The sequence below is a fragment of the Phodopus roborovskii genome, unplaced genomic scaffold (genome assembly GCF_943737965.1).
Source record: "Phodopus roborovskii unplaced genomic scaffold, PHOROB, whole genome shotgun sequence".
NCBI lineage: Eukaryota > Metazoa > Chordata > Mammalia > Rodentia > Cricetidae > Phodopus > Phodopus roborovskii.
The window spans coordinates 20,540,437-20,560,951 of NW_026125052.1; the positions used below are offsets into that span (position 1 = coordinate 20,540,437).

Below are 20,515 nucleotides of genomic sequence, written 5' to 3' on the forward strand. Positions count from 1 at the left end.
TAGATTATTTTGCATTATGATAATTTCCATAAACAGAAATAGATACCTTGTAGAAGTCACTCATCATATTTATGAAAGAAAAGGAATAAGAGCATGGCCACTAAAAAGATTGAAAGCTATATTGAATGTACAGAAATATTTTAATTTTAAGTATTATATGAGTTTTCCTGATATGAGGTAATCACAAAAACCTGGAGAAAACCCCATGTAATTCTTAATGGATAGCCATGGAGAATTGGATGACAGTGGACAAAGGAGGAACTTATTAATAAAGCCTGAAGTAAAATTATTGTAGAATCAATACATATTTTATTTCATTGGAGGAGCAAGTTGGATTTAATGTCTTATTCACAGTAAACGATTAAGGGGCTGTTTCCCACAAGGGGGCAGAATAAGACAACTGAACACTATATAATGTATATATGGTCAATAAATAAAGTATAGAAATTTACTTAAAATGCATAGAATTACCAAGAGCCAGAAGGGAACAGAGAGGTAGTGCACGGATCATTCCATGAATGATAACATGTATTGAACTTAATTACCTAGCTGTTTCCCAGTGTCCTGCCAGGCTGGACACTTTGCTATGGCTATCAGTTTACTGTTGTTACAATCCGTAATGTTGAATGTATATTTAAATTCTGCCTCCTTAATGAGTCCATTGGGCAGAGGTAGAGATGGGTTAGGAGATTGGTTGAGTCCCCAAATCAGGTTGTTTTCTTGCTCTTTGGCAGGCATTTACTTGGGGGCTTGGATTACTTTTATAGTTTGTGCTCTTTCAAAGACTTCTTTCTACATTTCTTATTTTCCTATCTATCATCACTTTATTTATTCTTCCAAGTCCCAAATAATCTCTTAAAACATTTAACACTGTCTACTAGTTAATATAACAATAATACCTCTGTCAATTTTTATTACAAAGTAAATGAACAACTGTGTGTCTAGCTCAAGTTTCTGCCACTGGGAATGTTTCCCTTCACAATGACCTTTGCTCCCTAGAATGGGGCTGTTGTGCTGTTACCATCTACATGTCAGGAAATGGTCATGAGAATCACATATGTAGAATAAATGGTTTAACATAAGTAGACACCAGGCCATTTGGGTCACATACTCATTTAAATTACATTTGATTCTAGACCTTCTGATGAACTGATGCATTGAACATTCAACCATATTGCTTTTTAATACTGAGTTGATAGGGGATTGCCTTAAGCACATGGTAGCATGATAGTAATGGCCAAACATTCCTTCTAAGGAGCAGAGCTAAACCAGAACTGTTTTTGTTGTTTGTTTGTTTGTTTGTTTGTTTTGAAGGATAATCTTTCCAGAATATGGCATCTCCACCCTCCAAATATTAAAAGGGCATCCTGTGGTTTACCTCAGGTTTTATAATAAGTAGTCAATGTATCAAAATTAGTTCCTGCCACTTGCTCACTAAGTCTGATCAGCATGATATTACAGTGTAGTAGACAAACATAACGCCTTATAGAAGAAAAAAGGTACATGACTAGTTTATTACATAGAGCCACAGAATTGACAGGAAGTAGAACAGTGATGGTATTGCCAACCCAGACAACTGAACAAATGCTGCTTCTAGTGGTTTCATTTTCAGGCTGTCAAATGTGAGCTATGTATCAGGGATGTGTTGGTTTGCTTCATCAGCAAAATACATATAAAACAGCAGCTATAAGAGTTGCAACATAAATAAATTTTAAAAAGTAATAGCCATTCCCCATGATTTGTCTGTCTTCCGTACAGGTTTCTTAGGAGAGTTGAATGAGGAAGTTATAAGAGTTAATCACCTTTTTGTGTTTTCTAGCCTTGGTGTTGGATAACACTTTTAACTTACCTTCTAGAGGCTGACTGAATTTTATTTTGTATATAGAACTAAGCTTCATGTAATCTTTGGCAGTGTGTAGCATCTGAAATGTGACAGGTAGAAAGAGTAGTGTGAGTAGTGTGTTCTAAATGTACAATACATGCTGAATTTTAAGTATATCTTTGTAGTTACATTAGATATATTTGCCTTTACTTATTGGAGCACTATTAATAATAGTTGCCTTAAAGTCTTTGTGTTTTAATTCTAACATCTGTACCATCTTCGAGTTTGCATCCAACTAAGACTTTTCCCTTTCAAATTGAGATTTTCCTGTATCATCATATGCCAGATTATACATGATTGTATCCTGTTCATTTTTCATACTATTTGCATTTTATCTAAATCCTAAGGAGAATGTTGATTTTTTTTTTTTTTTTTTTGATGTCCAATCAGCCAGATTACGTTCATTACACAGATTCATAATTTTCATTTGGGGGTGGTTCTTTGCTTAATTTAAACAGTTACAAAGTTAGAATCTCCATTTCTTTTTGTCAGATTATGTCCACTAAGAAATAGTACATTTGGTCTAAGTCAGTAGTTCTTTCTGGAGGTCAAATGACCTCACAGTGATTGCCTAAAACCATTGGAAAACACAGGCATTTATACATTACAGTTCATAACAGTAGCAAAATTACAATTATGAAGTAGCAGCGAAAAAATTTTACATTTGGAAGGTTGAGAACCATTGGTCTAAGTTGTGTGTGTGTGTGTGTGTGTGTGTGTGTGTGTGTATGTGTGTGTACGTGTGTACGAAAATACCTTTAGTTATGCAGTGTTCAGGTGTGTAGTAAAGAAAACAGTATTTGTTCTCTGATTCATATTTAGTCTTTTGGCAATCTTACGCATTTCATTAGGTAGTTCTACACTCAGTTTTGTTTGTTTTTTGACCTTGGTTGCTTGCTTGTAAGGAGTAGGGTTTTTCCTCCTGCTGCCTGGTCTTGTCCCGCCGCCGTCCAGCCCCAATTAACACACAGAGACTCTGTATTTGATATAATTCTGTTGGCCAGTTACTTGTTTCTTATCGGCTAGCTCTGTCTTAAGTATTAACCCATTTCTATGTATTTCCACGTGGTCTTCTCTTACCAGGGAGCCGGCGGGCAATCTGCTTTCTCCAGACTCTCCATCTTGACTCCTCCTTCCTACTTCCTCTTTCCTCCTTGTCTCCTAGTCCCGCCTATCTTGCTTTCCTATTGGCCAACAGTGCTTTATTCATTAACCAGTATGAGAAACAGATACAGAATGACATCTCCCATCACTTGCTTTTCCATTTTCTTTTTCTTCTTACAAGTAGAACAGGATGTCTAGATAGAGCTGCAGTGGAATATTTTCCTTCTCCTGAGTAGAAGTCAGGAGTGGAGTTTGTCTTCCACCAGGTTGGTTAAGCTCTGGTTTTTGGCATGTTTTGTTGCAAAGAAGGCGCTTTGGTGTATTTCAGAGTGGGTATTTTTCCTGTTTGTCTGCTGGAAGGGCAAAAGTATTTTTGCTTCAGTATTCATTTTGAAACCTCATAAAACTCCTGTAAGTAAACAGCAGAATCTTGAGGCTTCCAGAACTGGAACTCCCCCCCCCCCCCAGGCTTTACTCCATGGAAAGTTAAACAATTCCTAAATTACAATTTTCATACCTTGTATTGAGGTACCTTGTTGAGATTTCTGCTCTATTAAGTCAATACTGTATTTTCTTGTCTGCATCTTCAACTTTGGGCAAAGACATTTACATGTAACTTCTCAGACAAATATAAAAATATTGCTGATTTTTCTAATGCTAGAAAATCCAAATAATACTGTATCTAGTATAATATGTATGTGTCTACATCACAACTTGGTGAGGCACTGGGCAAGGCACTGAGCAATATTCAGGAGAGAAGGGGAGAGAAAATGGTAGAAGCAAAAAGTTGAAGAGTGGGGCCAGTCTTGCTTTTTTTTTTTTTTTATAACAACCTGTTCTCATGACTGTTATCTTTTTAACCAGTTCCTGCCACATTATTGTTAATCTTCTGACAAATCCCATTATGCCCCCATCACCTTAAAAAACTAGTCCCTTCCTCTTAAGTGTCCTACCATCTTTTATTTCCATTACATGAGGGCAGTATATGGGGGATCAACCTTCTATCATAAGGACCTCTAGGAGACAGACCATATCCAAACCATTGAAATGTGGGTCATTTGTGGATTTAATAGTTTAATTAACTTAGTGTTCATTTTTTCCAATGCTGTATATTTTCTGAATTACTGCAAATTTATAGTAAATCTTAAAATTATATACTATGAGGCTGTCGGCTTTGTTTTCTTTTTTGAAAATTATTTTGATGCTATCGTGTGTGTGTGTGTGTGTGTGTGTGTGTGTGTGTGTGTGTGTGTGTGTTTGCCTATATTTTAAAGTAGCTTGTTGGGTTCTTTTTTAAAAAGTCCTGTTAGACTCTCATTGGTAGAGCTTCATAACTATATATCACTTTTGAGAAGAATTGATATAATCGTTTGGAATCTTTAGATACATGAATATGATATATCTCTCCATTTAGAGTTTTAAATTTTTCTTGGTGTTTGTAGTTTGAGTTTGAATGCTTGGTCACTAGCTGGTGATTCCGCTTTGGAGGTTCTAGAAATTAAGGAGTGGGAACTAGGTCACTGGGCCTTTTGAAGGTTCTCCTTAGTCTCTAGTTACTTTTTCAATTTCTGCCTCTTGCCTGCCATGAGATAGTGTAGGTGTAGGTATCCCTTATCACACATTCACACCAGCTGTGATGTTCTGCCCCAAGCGCATGAGGCCTACCAGCTATGCATTGAATTCTCTGAATTTGTAGTTTGAAAGGCTAGAAAACTGTAATCAGAGTTTGGCTGGTGATTCTATTGGGGCCTCGGAAGACCAGAACACCAACAACAATGTAGATTCTAAATGGCAAATTCATGAAGTTTCAGGTGAGAAAGAAGACTTGATGAAGAATCAGACTAGAGAGAATTTATGTTCGTATTCTAGTAAAGAATTTGTTTATATTTTGTGTGTACCAAAACATTGATTTAAGATTAAATTAAAAGCAGTAGACTAATTTGGTAGAGGAAATTTCAAGATAGCATAGCATTCAGAATGTGTAGTTATTACTGGCTGCTTGTAGCCAGGTTTGAAATAAGAATTAGGAGCAACAAGCGGACTGCAGCAATTTGAAAAATGTGTATTTTGTCCAGAAAAGGAGAGTGTTTCAAGTATTAAGGAAGGCGGTCTTGTTAAGGAGATAAATGCCATTGACAAAACAAGTACTTTGCATTGGGATAATAGGAAAGATAACATTGAAGATTTCACAGTGATTAGCCAGACTCCACTCAATGTAAACATTTGTTAGGTTTGTATTCTCGATGACAGCCATTCTGACTGGACTGAAATGGAATCTACATGCTTTGATCAACATTTCTCTGATAGCTAAAGATAGCATTAAAAAAAATTCATTTAAAAATGACTGTTCAACTTATATGCCTATTTTTTGATGAATTATTTGCTCTCTTAGTGTTTAATGTTTTAGTTTTTATTAAATTCTGTATGTAAGGATTCAGGCATTATGTTGGCCTGCCCCTGTCACCTGGGCAGAATGTACTCAGGCAGTACCCTGGTCAGCCCAGGGTTCCATGAGTACCAGTCTGCAGCTAGGTGTAAAGGACCCCATTAAAAAACAGACCCTGCCCACTTACGCTTTCTTTGCTCTTTGTTCTCTTTCTGACTGGACTCTTCTTTTCTCTTCCCTTCTCCCTCGCTCCCTTTTCTAATAAACTTCTCACTCAAGCTCTGTCTTCCTGGTGTATTTGTCCCTCTTCCTTGGTCATCCTAACTTGCTCTGGAACCAGCTATGCCCTCCCACGTGGTCCCCTACCTTGGGACCCCCCCCCCCTGCTTTATTCCTACAACTGTAACAAAGGAACAACACTGTATATTAATCCTTTGTAGGATAAATAGCTAACAAAGATTTCCTCTAATTCTGTAGGATAGCTCTTGATTTTTAATGGTTTGCTTTGTTACTCAGAAACTTTTAAATGTTACACAATGCCATTTGTTAGTTCCTACTGCTATTTTCTGAGCTATCAGAGTAAGTGAATGGAGTTTTGTGTCAGTCTTTTGCATGTATAAAGCTTTCCTTGCATTAATTGTTAAAGAGGCTTCTTCTTATCAGTGTGAGTTTTTGACACCCTGGCAAAGAATTAGATGACTATAACTGTATTAGTTTATTTCTGGGTCTCCTTTTTGGTTTGAGTCTGTATTTGTTCCAGTGTCACACAGGTTTCTTCTTACTCTTTCTATGCAAAATTATTTTAAGTACTTGAAGTCTTTGTAGACCATAAGATTTTTTTTTCCTATTGGAGGTTCCCACCCCATTTATATTAAGAATATCATTGACATTTTGGTGGCAATGGCAATTGCATTGAATCTGTACATTGCTTTTGGTAATATAAGCCTTTAAAACAATGTTCTACTCACCGTTCTACATGGATACCTTTCCATCTTCTAGTATCTTCTTCAATTTCTTTCTTAAGTGATTTATAGATTTCATTGTAGAGGGGTCTTTAATGTCTTTAAGTTTCTGGCTAGGTTCGTTGTTTTTTGTTTTATGGCTATTCTGTGTGGATTGCTTTCTGACTTGAATTTTAGTGATTTACATATTAGTATGTACAGAAACTACTTATTTTCATATGTTGTCTTCATGCTGCTACTTAGCTAAAAGCCTTTATGTGTTTATTAACTCTAAGGATTTCCTAGATGATTCCTTTGTCTTTAAGTGAAGGATGGGATTGCCTATAAATAAGCATAATTTCACCTCTTTTCTTATTTCTGTCACCTTTGTATCTTCCTCTTGCCTTTTGTTCTCTCCAAAAATTAAAGTACCATATGAGTAAGAGTGGAAAAAGTAGACACCTTTATTGTGTTCCTCGATTTAAATAAAATACTTTCCATTCTTCTTCTCCGTTGCTTATTAGCTCTAAGCATCTGTCTGAAACAGCCTTTATTGTTTTATATCTAGCTCCTTCTGTACTTTTGTCATAAAGGGATGATAACCTTAAGGAATTTTTATTTTTCTGCATCTGTTTAGATTGTCTTGTGACTATGTCCTGGATTCTAATTATGTGCTGTGCTACATTTACTGACTTGCATATGTTGACTCATCTTTGCATTACTTCAATACAACCAGTTTAATCATGGTGTACCATCTTTGTAGTGTGTTGTTGATTTCAGGGTACCAATATTTTATTGAAGATTTTTATACCTATTTCATATACAAGGTTAGTTACAGTTTTCTTTTTGATTTTTGTCTTTTGGTGGAGGCATGGGGTGGGGTGGTAGAGGGAGAGATAGGATCTTATTCTTTAGCTCACATAGATCTGCAACTTACTATTAGCCCAGGATGGCCTTAAATTCATGGCATTGCTCTTGTTTTACTTTCCCAGGTGCTGAGGTTACAGGTGTGAGCTACAACATCCTGTTCTTTATGTGCTTTTGACATTAGGGTAATGCTGACTTTGTAAAGTGATCTTGGAAGTACTCCCTCCCTTTCTATTTAATTGTCTACTAGAATTCATCAGTGTCTGTTCTAGAATCTGTCTCTTTCTCTTTTGGGAGATGTCTAATTACTGTTTCTATATCATTGAGGTTTGATCTGTTGAGTTGTTTGGTAGGTCATCTTTATCAAATGTTCCATTTTTAAAGAATGTGTTATAAGTTATTAGACTATATAAAATTTTAAATATTTCCTAGTGTTCCTTTGGTTCTTAGTGATATCTGTTGTTATCCATTCTTTTAGTTAGTTGACATTCATTTTGTCAGTCTTTTTATCCTTTTAAAAAGTCAGCTCTTATTTTCATTGATTCTTTATACTGTTCTTTATAGTAAGTTTTGTTTCATTAGTTTCAGCTCTGATAATTCATTCTGTCTTTTCACCTACTGTAATAATTTTAGATTTGGCTTGCTAAAATCTTAGTGTACATTACTAGGCTATTTCTTTGAGATCACTAATTTTAGAACTGTCTTCACAATATCCCACAGATATTGGCAAGTGGTATTTTATTTTCATTTGATTATAGGAATTTCAAAATTTAACCTGTCACTCAAGTTCTCAACTTTATTTCAAAATTACTCTTCAATCTCCATGTTTTGTAGAATCTGTAGACTTCCCTTGATTCTAAAGTTTAGTGTTATTCCATTGTTATCTGATACAGTACAAACATGTTTTTTAAATTTTTCTATTTACTTTTTTGGTTGTGAGCCTAACCTTTAATGGCTGAACCATCTCTCCAGCCCATTTTTTTTATTTATTAAAATATATTTTATGGCCTAGCCTATAACATGCTTTAATAACCATGTGTTTAGTTTTTTATAATTGGGATAGAGGTGACTTTCACAAATACCATAGGCTATCAAATAAAAATCCCAGGGCCATTTTTTGAGTCCTTGATCAGTGGGGTCTCATAGACACTCCCAGATAATACAGAAGATTGCTATTGCTCTTGGTTATACTCCAGAACTTTATGGTAAAACCCTATTGCTTCATAAGTGACAGGACATGATAAAGTCAAGATGGTACCAACCTGGAAGCTTCTTCCCTGATAGCTAGCTATGATAGTGCTAGAAAGTGTTATACATGCTGCCAGTAGAGAAAAATGAACAATGTCTTACCTACTGTGGACCTGGTAACAACTGCCCTGTCAGGATGTGCCTGCTGATTTAATAGTGGCACAAATGTAATTGAAATAACCAACTATTTTCTTATTGGCTTTAAAGTCTGCCCCACAAGGCAGAACTCATGCTTGGTACCATTGATTGGGTCAAAACCCTGCTACTAGCTAGGTCATAATCCCTGGGGGAAAGCCTAATAGTATTAATCTGCTAATAAGCTATTTCCTAAATTATTATCATTTGTTTTTGAGATAGGGAATCTCTTTGTAGTCTTGTCTGTCCTGAAACTTAGTGTAGAATAGGCTGACCTTGAACTCACTGATCTCCTCCTGCCTTTGCTTCCAAGTACTGGAATTAAAGTTCTCCACCCTCATCAAAGAAGCTTCTCTTTATAGTACATAATAATTAATACAGAGACTCACAACTGGTCATTGTGGACTGCTTAGCTTTAAATGGAAAGCTATATCATACTCCATCTCTCCAAAGATAATTGAAGATGAAGGTGTAAAAGTATTATAAAAGCCAGAGATAGTGAATGTCTGCAGTGAAACAGTGTTTGCAGGACATGACATCACCACTGCACGTTTGTTTTTTCACTGTTTGAAATAGACCATTCCACACTGTCTTGCTTTTAGCATTTCTGCCAAGAGCTGATAAATTCTGATGTGGTTGCCTTTGTAAGCAATATGGAGTTATTTTCTTGCAGCTTTCAGTATTTTTTGTTTGTTTTGACCTGACCTGCTGGCATTTTAACTATGTGACTGTTTTAGTTAGAATTTCTATTGTTGTGAAGAGACACCACAACCACAGCAACTCTTATAAAGGAAAATGTTTAATTGGGGTAGCTTCCAGTTCAGAGGTTCAGTCCATTATCAGTGTGTTGGGATATGGCATTTTGCAGACAGACATGGTGCTGGAGAGGCAGTTGAGATTTCTATATCTTGTGCAGGTCTGAGATACTGGGCTTATATGAAACCTCAAGGCTTGCCTCCACAGTAACACACTTCTCCCAACAAGACCACGTTTCCTCCACAAGGTCACATCTTCCTAATAGTGCCAATGCCTTTGAATCCATTTTCTTTGAAACCACCACATTCTACTCCCTGGCCACCAAAGGCTTGTAGTCATATCGTAATGCAAAACTGCATTCAGTCTAACTTCAAAAGTCTCCAAAGTCTGTAACAATCCCAAACTTATTTAAAAATGTAAAGTTCAGAGTCTCTTCTGAGATTCATGCAATCTCTTAACAATAATCTATATAATCACAAAAAGCAGGTTATATTCTTCCAATACATAATGACATAGGATAGGATATACATTGCCATTTCAAAACCTAGGGAAGGCAGCATAGTGAGGAAATACTGGACCATAGCAAGTCTGAAAACCAGCTGGGCAAACTCCAAACCCTGCATCTCCATGTCTGATGTCAATATGCCTGTCCATATCTCCAGCTCCTTTCAGCTTTGTTGACTGAAACACACTTCTTTCTCTTGGGCTGGTTCCACTCCGTGTTAGCAGCTCTCCTCAGCAGGTATCCCATGACTCTGGCATCTCCAGCATCTTGGGGTCTCCAAGGCAATCCAGGCTTCAACTTCACAACTTCACACAATGGCCTTTGTAGGCCTCTAATCAGGGACAGCCCTGACACATGTCTGGCCTCAGTGGCTTTCCTTAGTCCAGGAGGAAGGTTCCATAATGCCTTCCTTCTGTCCTTGAAGCCAGAACCATGTTGCTGAAGCTGCCAAGCTCTGCTGCTTACTGGGGCTGGAACATGGCCCCCTTGTTCAATTACATATTCACCAGATTTCTGTTTTTGATCATTTCTTTCACTGCCTATAAGCTTGGCTGTTCTGGAACTTGCTCAGTAGATCAGGCTGTCTTTAACTCAGAGTGCCACTCCCTTTGGCAACCATTTTCTTTCAAATCACCACAGTGACACAGAGAAGTTCTTTTCCGGTCATGTTTATTTGGGTCTTTAAATGTCTTCTGTACTTGAAGTTTCATGTTTTCTTGGATTTCAGAAATTTTGTGGTGTGATTTCATTGTATTTATTTCTCTGACTTCTATTTGCAGCTTCTTCAATCCCTTCTTGGGTTTGGTCTCTTGATCCAGAATTTCTTAAAGTTGGAACTATGTATTGATTGTGTACCTTGTTGTTGTCCTCCTCCTCCTTCTCCTGCCGCCGCAGCCTCCATTTGAATGTAGTAATTTTGCAACCTTGTCTTCAATCTCCAAGATTCTATTGGTGTTACTTTCCATTGATGTTTTTAAATTTGATTCATTAAGTTTTTCATTTTCAGCTGGGCATGGTGGCACATACCTTTAATTGAAGCTCTCAGGAAGCAGAGGAAGGTGGATCTCTGAGTTTGAGGCCACCTGGTCTACAGCGTGAATTCCAGGACAGCCAGAGCTACATCATGAGACCCTCTCTCAAAATTATTACCCCCCCCCAAAAGCCTTTCATTACCAAGATTTTTTCCCCTATAGTCTTTATCTCATCGGTGAATTTCTCATCCAAATATTGAATTGACTTCTTCCAGAGGTCATTGATTATTTTAAAAAATCAGACTTTTAAATTCTTTGGTGTTTCAGCCATTTCCATGTTACCAAGGAGCTGTGAACTTCTGAAGAAATATTTGGTTGTTTCATCATATTTCTTATATTTCTACTTATAGTAATATCTGTATCTTTCGAATGAATGTATCCTTCAATTTTTATAAGTGTCTTCTTGGTAAATAGCTTGTTCTTTCCTCTCAGAAGAGAAATTAGATTACAGATATAACAACTCAAAAGCAAACCAGATATTTAAATATAGTAAAAAGCATTTGGAAATAGCTATGCCCCCAAAGGGTAGAAAAGAAAGGGCCAAGGTACTACATTGGTGTTCATGTTATTAGTACCAGTGTTAGGTATTATATTACTTTTGTAGAATTGTGAACTGTCTTCAGACAGAAACATTTTAAGTCATGAGGGATTTATTTTGGCTCATGGTTTAGAGAAATGAAAGGTGGACACGGCTCCATTTTTCTGGTTGTATTAAAGAGCAGAACATGTGGCAATGATAGGCTGTGATAAAGGAGTGTTAATCAATTCATGACAGACGGGGGGGGGGAAGGGAGAGAGAGAGAGAAGAAAGAGGAAAGAGAAAGAAAGGGCCAAAGACCCCCAGGTCCCAGTTACCTACCTACTTCATATAAGCCCTATCTCTTGAAATTTCCAGAAAATTCACAAAATAGAGAGCTATCAGGACTTTAACACATTTAAGCATTTAAAATTTCCTATTTAAGGTATAACATATGCTTATATGAAAACCTAAGGATTTAAAAGTTACCAAAGATTATTATTAGCAAATAATAATAATATAAACTAAGAGGTAGGGAAAGGAAAAGGGAGAGAAAAGGCAAAATAGGAAAGAAGAATATGGGATCAGAGAATGTTAGATAATAATGATGGGAAACAAAACGTAGTGAGCAAAACAAAACATTCGAAGAAAACCCAAACAAATCAAATAGATGACTGTTAAGTGGAGACACCTTGCAGCTCCCTTCCCAGGAAAGTAAACTAAAGGATAGTGACTGACTTTCTTTTTTCTGAACTGGTTAGACCAGAAATAGCAATTTGCATCCTGAACCTCCTCCTGCGTTTACAGTTGGAGCTTGCAGGTTGCCAAGACCTCAGATAGGTTGTCAGTTGTTCTGCTTGTGCAAGGCCAACAACACAACTGTGTAGAAACCACGTTGAAGTTGCTCTCACTGTGCACCTGAGGTCCACGTGATTGAATGCTCCCTTGTACCAGAAACCTTTTGCCAATATGATACCTGGCCGTGGGAAATGCCTGAAGAGAGTGCAGAAAAGGATCAAACCAAAGCAGTCTGTTCTTCCTGTCACCACCCCATCTTCCATCCTTAGGAGGGCACCAAGTGATCCTGTGTGCTCTGATTTTGCCTGTCTGTTCCAACCTCCATGTGTATTCACATCGTACTTGGTCTCACTCTTCCTTGCAGAGCTCACTCTCAATCCCTAATGAAAAGCCCTCTGTCTCTCTGTATATCCTAAAATGTTTTCCCTTGTGCCTTCAGTAGCTAGGCCCACCATTAATGACACCTTAGTGGGGTACTGAATCTGATATCTGGTGACTAGCCTAGGACTTTTGAGCTCACTGTACACCAGCTGATCCACAGTTGAATGCAGGTTCATAAGAATAGAGGAAGTTTGTTTTCTGCTGGATTTTTGAGACTGCTGGCTATTTAAGAGAAGCTATTATGCAGCCAAACCAACATTTTACTTGAAGCATACTTAAACTCATTGTAGTATCAATGAGTTTAAGCATCATTTTATAGGACAAAGAAGATAAAAAGAAAATGTTTCTAAGCAGAGAAATGAACTAGGACAGCCAAACTGGACTAATTGCACTATGATTCCTTAAGGAGGATTATCAGGTCCTAAAATTATCACCTCATTTTTAACAGCAGAACATTATAAGTGAAAACTGGTACTTCACTAAATGAAATGCAGCATCTTGAATATATTACTTTTTTTTTTAATCTAGTGCTGATTTTGATCACCAAAGGACTCTTTAATTTGTAAATTGCTCTAATAGAATACCACTTTGCCTACAATTCTGTAAAATAATACAATTTTGTATAAATCAGTGTCAGATGCGTTCATGGAAGCCCAACAATTAGAAACTTAATGTTAGAAAAACAGACTTGAAAAAATAGGTCTAGGAGCAGAATATCCATCTGATCATGCAGGGGAAGGGAAAATAGAACATACTAAACATGGTGATTAGAGACTAAGAATGAATAAGGTTTCAGTATCCTAGCAAAATATCTAAAATTTAAGGTTAAGGAATAAATTCTGTGTTTCTGCCTCCTGAAGATTCGTGGCTTGTTAGTAATAGTGAGGACTAAGGTATTGATAAGAGACTGGACAGAACATGGTGATTGGAAATATGTTTTACAGAACTATAATCTGCAGGACTCTTAGTCATGTATTGCAAAGAGTTGGTAGGGGAAGAAATTAGCAACTACTTTCTAGACTGAAAAATATGTGGTTAAAGGTAAAACCCTGTGTCCTTCATTGCACTACAATCCATATACTATAAAACTCAGTATTTCCAAGTGTATGTACTATTCAGTGGCTCTTAATCATATTCACTGTGCTATACAAACATCACTGTTCTTTCATCCATCACCCCAAAAGAAGACACGAGGCCTTTTGAGCAGCTGTCCCTCCCTTTTCCTAGGATACTCTGGAAAATACAGTCTACTTTGTGTCTTCCTTGACTCATCTCTCCAGAGCATCTCACATAAGCAGAATCACATAGTGTGTAGCTATTGTGGCTTCTTACACTGAACATGATGCTTTCAAGGTTTTTTCAACTGTGTAGCATTTATTAGGCCATCACCCCTTTATAGCTAAATAATATTTCATTTATGCAAAATATTACATCACATTTTGTTTATCCATTCATTAGTTTATGACACATTTGAATTGTTTCCACTTCTTGCTATTATGAGTAATACTTCTGTAAACATTCATGTCTAGGTTTTGGTTGTAAACCTGTTTTCAGTGCCTTTGGCTATATACATGAAAGAAAGAATTGCATTTTACTTCTGTGGTGTGTCTGTGTCTAACTTTTTGATGAGCCATTTATTTTACACAGAAGCTACGTCATTTTTCACTCTTGCCATTAGTATGGTGTTTCAATTTCTCTGTATGTCTACCAGTTATTTTTGATTACTTGGATTGGTAATCTTCAGAACTGTTAGTAATGTGTTGCAAAAGGTTTGTAAGGGAGGAGCCATCTCACAGGCCCACTTTAAAAGTATTTATTTATTCTTCTCTGTTCTTAAAAGTGGCATCTATCTTAGTGGCCATAAAGAAAGGTCTCATTTGATTTGATTTACTTTTATAGAAAGATAATTTAGTATCTTTTCACTTCCAGAGGGGCCATTTATAAGTCCTTTGTGTAAATGGAGTTCTTAATTGATGTAAGTAATGAGAACCTGGAGTCAGATATAGAGGAAAATGCTGAGAGATCAGAGAAAAGGAGCAAGTCATAGCCACACTTTACGTCCTTATTGTCTCAGCAGACAAAAGAGTGAGTTCTGTTTCTCCCTGCTTATATTGTGTTTTTGTCCAGCTATCTCACTTCATGTCTGTTTGTATAGACCTCCAGACCTCTATGGTTAGCTAGTGGCAAGATCCACTCTCTGACCTTTAGACAGGATTTATATGTACAAACAAGATATCACCGCACCTTTGCCAATTTTTAATTGGTGTGTGTCTTTTTGTTGTTGAGTTGTAAGAGTTCTTTGTCTATTATAGACTTTAGAGTCATATAAAAGTATTTGTAAATATTTTCCCATTCTGAGAATTGTATTTTCATCCTTTTAATAACATCCTTTGGTACCCATTTTTTTTTTTTTTTTTTTTTTTTTGGTATTTAAATAAAATCCAGTTTATTCGTTTTTCTCTTGCTCATGCTTTTGGTATCATTTATCCAAGAACTCATTTCCGTTCTTTGTAAAGTTACTCTTTTAAGAAATATTTTGTATGTGTGTATTTGTGGGCACAATAGTAGCCACAGTATGCATTTGGTGGTCAGAGGATAGCTTGGAGAAGTTGGTTTCATTCTTCCTATGGTTCCTGGGATTGAACGCAGATGGTTAGGCTTAGTGGCGAATGCTTGTTCTTGCCAAACCATCCCATCAGCTTTCACTTCTGTTCTTTTGGCTCTCTAGTTATCATTCTAATTTTTCAAACACACCTTTCAGATTTTCTACTTCTCTTTTCTATGTAAATCTGCTTTCAAATTCATCTAAATCTAATTTTCAGTTTTAACACTCTAAAACTAAATGTTAACCATACTCCTTTAAATGCTTAATTTGTTGGTCAACACAATTGTATTTTTTGTCAGATTTTTGGTTTCTTTGGCTTTCTCCCCTTGTGTGATCATTCTCTTTCCTGTCTCTCTCTCTCTGTCTCTCTCTCTGTCTCTTACACACCTTCTCTCTCTCTCTCTCTCACTTATTTACTTATTTATTCAGTACTAAAGATTAAACCTAGGGCCTTGAGCATACATGTGAAGTAAGCACTCTGCCCATGAGTTATATCCCCACCTTTCATGATTTTTCTGATTCATCTTGTTCAAGGAATATATGTTGCTGTTAATTAGTGGTCTGATACTATATATGCAAACTTGCATAAATAATTTGAGACCTATCATGATATCCTCTCTAAGATGTGTTTGTTTTTGCAGTTCCTAGCAATCTACTATTGTCTTTATTTAATTTTATGTGAGATATCCTTGTAACACCATATCTCTATCTTTTTTCTTTCTCCCTTTCTCTCTTTTCCTTTCTCCTTTACCTTTCCTTCCTTCTATCAATCCCTCCCTTTCTCCCCGCCAGTAAATGAATCTGTGTTTGTATCAAGTCTTTCTCTGTGCTGCCAGCCATCTCCCAAAGAATGAAGTGGAGACTTCTTATTAATTATGAAAAGTTTGGCCTATAGCTTAGATGAAAAATCTTAGGTTATTAAAATATCTTAAATGCCATATTCTGTAGGTCTCTGAAGTGTGTGAAGACCACCTAGCTAAAATATCTCTGTTTAACCTTGAAACATATGTAACATGACTACAGGTTTGATTATTATTGATGACTAACTACTAGCCTGTATTTTTTAAATTATACATTACATTTTAAAATGAGCTTCATAGGTACAATACCTTAAGTAAGAGTAGAACTATTTATAGTATAACAAAAATGACCTTAAATTTGTGTCAATATACAAAAGTATCTTAAACAAGAATAGAAAGAGTATTTCTAACAAAAATAACCTTAAAGTTGTATCAGTATATAAAAATCTATACCAATGTAAAATATTTGAGATTCATAGTTGCTTTTTAGTTTAAAGAAAATTCAATAATCTACCCTTTCATCCTATCATTCCTATACCCTCTTTCTCTTTTCAGAAAGCGATCCTTGAAACTAACTTCCCTTGACTAATTTCTTCTCTTACCATGACCAATCAACTTGTAATTAACCCTCCTAAATGACGACAAACATCTGTGAAGTGACTAAAAACCAACCACCCCACCTCTTGGGAATGTGGGCATTGTGTTCTTAAACTACTTCCTTTTTGTCTGGGGCAATGACATCTTTAGGGGGACCTGAGAAAGTTGAGATAATGGTCAAGCCCTGGGAGAGCTGGTTTTATTATTTGTTGTGTAATGGGATAGTGCAAAGCTTATCTGAAGTCCTGAGTGGAGTAGTCTCTGAAGCTGGACCACTTCAGCTAGCAGCTTTGAAGTTGTTCTGGATGCAGAAATTTGAGTAAACTGCAACAAAGGCATCTGAGAGGCTGGATCACCTGGGCTACTTATATTTGGTATCTGGTCCTTTTTTTCTGAAAACACATAAACTTTCAAAGGTAACATGTATATATGCTTTAATACAAGTATGGAATATGCAGTGTGCACAAGTCAGCTAAAGATGATTCTTTTGTTCTATGCTTGAACAGGTAAAATCCATCTGCCAACTTTATAAATCCATTTGGTTACATAACAAAACTGTAATATAAATCTCCATGCATGCCATATGAAAGGATGGTATGTAAAAATAAGTCTTGAATCAACAAGATTTATCATGTCTCATCCAGTGTCAGAGCTGTTCCCATGTCGACGGATCACCTGTCTTGTAGTCTTTCTTGGCTTTCCCTCATATCTGCAGCCAAGATTCTCAAGGAGTCTCCCCGAGTCAAATCTGATCTTGATTAACTTGGATGGAATCCACAGCTTCTCATTTCCTGTGGAGGGGGGAGCACAACCTCATCCAAATGTACCACATTCCCGACTTCTATTTTGGAGCCGGGCTATCTCTAAAGCATATAAGCTGGTTTAATTCAGTAGTCCCCTTCCACAATCCAATTTTTATCAGCAGCTGCTGTTTTCTATTCATTAGTATTCAGAAAATTCAGAATTAATAAAGCACCATATAAGGTCCAAATCTCTTGTGTTATAATATATACCATCCTTATGTGGCTTATTTTTTTAAATTACTTTAATCGCTCTTTAAAGACTGTATTATTTTTAAACTGTTTATTGTAAGGAATAAGGTTTTCTCCGCCCACCACCGGTCTTGTTCTGCCACCACGCCAGCCCCAAATAATGCACAGAGACTCTGTATTTAATATTATGCTGTTGGCCAGTTATTTGTTTCTTATAGGCTAGCTCTGTCTTAAGTAAACCCATTTCTATGTATTTCCACGTGGTCTTACCGAGAACAGAGGAATAGCTGTTCTGTTCTCTCCAGTCTCTCCATCTTGACTCCTCCTTACCACTTCCTCTTTCCTCCTTGTCTCCTAGTCCCTCCTTTCTTGCTTTCCTATTGGCCAACAGTGCTTTATTCATTAACCAGTAAGAGAAACATATACATAATGGCATCTCCCATCAGTTTATTTATTTGTTATGACTATCCTTACCTTTTTTTTTTTTTTTTTTTTTTTTTACTATGTCTGTTTAAAGGTTTTCTTGGCCCATTGGTCCAGACTGATTTACAGTTCACCTGCAGCCTTTTTGGACTGCATGAGTCAAGTCTTATCAAGTCTTAAACCCACTGCATCTCTCTGCATATGGCTCTGGCTGGCCCAAGCCCACAGGCAACAGCCAGGAGCTGCATCTCTGAGAGACTGTGGGACTAGGAAGTTGTGTCTGGCTCTGTTTTTCCCTGTCTGGAACTTCTTAAAAAGCTTTTTTAGGTCTTATGTGGAAATATGTGTCCCCATGTTATATGTCTTATATATCAAATCTTTCTTTGTTCCACCAACTAGTTCCCAAATAATGGCATGAATTAATTATGAAAGTTCAGCCCATAGCTTAGGCTTGTTTTTAACTAGTTATTATAACTTAAATTAATTCATTTCTATTAATCTACATCCTGCCATGTGATTTGTGGCTATTACCTCTCCTGCAAATCCTAATTCCTGTGAGTCTGGCTGGCAACTCCACCTTTCTTCTTCCTTAGAGGCCATTCTATCCCAGGAAGTACCACCTAACCTCTTCCTGTCTAGCTATTGGCCATTCAGCTCTTCAGAGTGTAATCAAATATTCAGTAGTGTGTGTGTGTGCACGCATGTGCACATGAGGCGGGGGGGGGGAGAAGAGGGGGCATTCTGAATCATCCTAGAAGATAACGTTTTAGTAAAGAAGGAATAATCTTCTCATCAGCTTTTTCTGTACTATCCTTTTTCTATTAACAGGTGGCATCTCCACAGAAAGCGATTGTGCTTTTGAGCCAGACTACGCTGTTCCACCACTTCCAGTGAGTGAAGGTATGCAGCACATTCGGATTATGGAGGGCATGTCTCGCTCTCTTCCATCCTCCCCCTTACTCACACATCAGTCTATCAGTGTTCGGCTCCAACCTGTGAAGAAGTTAACTGGTAAGGAATTTACCTGAATTTAGTATGTTTGACAGGAAACCTGACACTATGACACTTAAGGTCACATCAGATGTCTGTATGTTCATCTTTAGAGTTCCTACCCTTTGGTCTTCCTAGTGCCACAGACCCTTAGAAAGTGGAGCTTCTACTGACTTTAATTTAGAGAATTAGAGTAGTACTCAGTTTGACAGACTGATGTACTCATTTCTAAGTGACCAATCTGTTGTGGACATATTTTTCTAGGTTTTCAGGAAGTTCTTAGTTTTGCCAGAATACACTGTTGCTCTGACTTCATTTATCAGCTTGTTCCTGTCACATTAACAGATGGAGACATTGTAATTTTAGTTGTATTAGAGCTTGAAAGTTGAGCAAATGTGTAGACATTATCCCTTTTTGCTTGTTTATTTGAAATTATTATATATAGATTTCATCTCTAGGATTCAAATGTGACTTAGATTTTTCTCTATAGAACATTACAACTTCTTAGGATTTGTAGTGATTCATAAATTGAAATTACACTGGCTTTAAATACATCTCATGAATTGTATTGCTCAATCAGTTTATGTTAGATTTGAAACTAGGTCTTTATTAAATGGACTTTTATCCTCAAAATTTTTAGGAGAGAAGTTATAAGATATAATTGAAAAATATTTCCATGTAAAAATATATAAGCCTGAGTCATGTATGTTGTTAGATTCTTCTGATATTATTAGTATATTCTTAAAGCAAGAAACATTTTTATTAGTATAGTTTAAATACACAAACTGATGAATTTCATTGTGGCATTTTAGGCAACATACTCTTGATAGTTATCAGTTGACTGGTATTGATGGATTCTTGAGTGCATAAAGGCATGAAGTTAGGGCTATGTTGATTGTTTCCACTGTTTAGAGCTAGATAGTAGGGAGATTTGGTTGTCATGACAGTTAAAAAATAATAATAAGAGGAAGTGGGTAAAATGAGACCTTTTGACTCTTCTAACTAGAATGAAGCATTTAATTTATAATTTTCACCAAAATATAACATTTCATTATTTTGTGGTTTCATGAAATATAAGTTTGACCTCTTTGCATTGTATTGTATTTTAGACATTTGAAAGTAACTTGAGTGAGCCAAAGTATTGACTTAGATTATTAGATAAAAATTGGTAAAATAGGACTGGGTAGTGGTGATGCATGACTTTAATCCCAGCACTTGGTAGGCAGAAGCAGATCAATCTCTGTGAATTCGAGGCTAGCCTGATTGATCTACAGAGCAATTTTTAGGACTGCTAAGGCTACATGCAGAGAAACCCCATCTCAAACAAACAAATAAAAACCAAAAACAAATAAACAAAAACTTGGTTAAATAGGTTAATAATATAGTAGCCTACCTAAATAAACATGGTATGACCGAATCAACTTTGATTGCTTAAAAATCCCCCCTTTTTATAATAATTCAGTAACAACTCTGTGTTATTACTAAAAACTCAGAGTACAAAATCTGATAGCTGCTGTGTATTGTGTTTGTTTAATTTTTCCACAGCCCTTGGAAAAA

The 20,515-nt window shown here is 36.5% G+C and overlaps 1 protein-coding gene across 13 annotated transcripts in view; it reads left to right on the top strand.

Moving 5' to 3' along the window:
- Positions 1 to 20,515, top strand: part of Tanc2 (tetratricopeptide repeat, ankyrin repeat and coiled-coil containing 2) — a 289,050-nt gene that overhangs the window by 88,162 nt on the left and 180,373 nt on the right. For 7 of the 13 annotated variants that reach the window (XM_051178779.1, XM_051178787.1, XM_051178795.1 and 4 more), the window contains one exon: positions 18,797 to 18,979. In XM_051178779.1, the coding sequence (XP_051034736.1) occupies positions 18,797 to 18,979 (183 nt within the window). The remainder of the gene's footprint in view (positions 1 to 18,796; positions 18,980 to 20,515) is intronic. The other 6 variants (XM_051178823.1, XM_051178847.1, XM_051178850.1 and 3 more) reach the window with 1 other exon arrangement.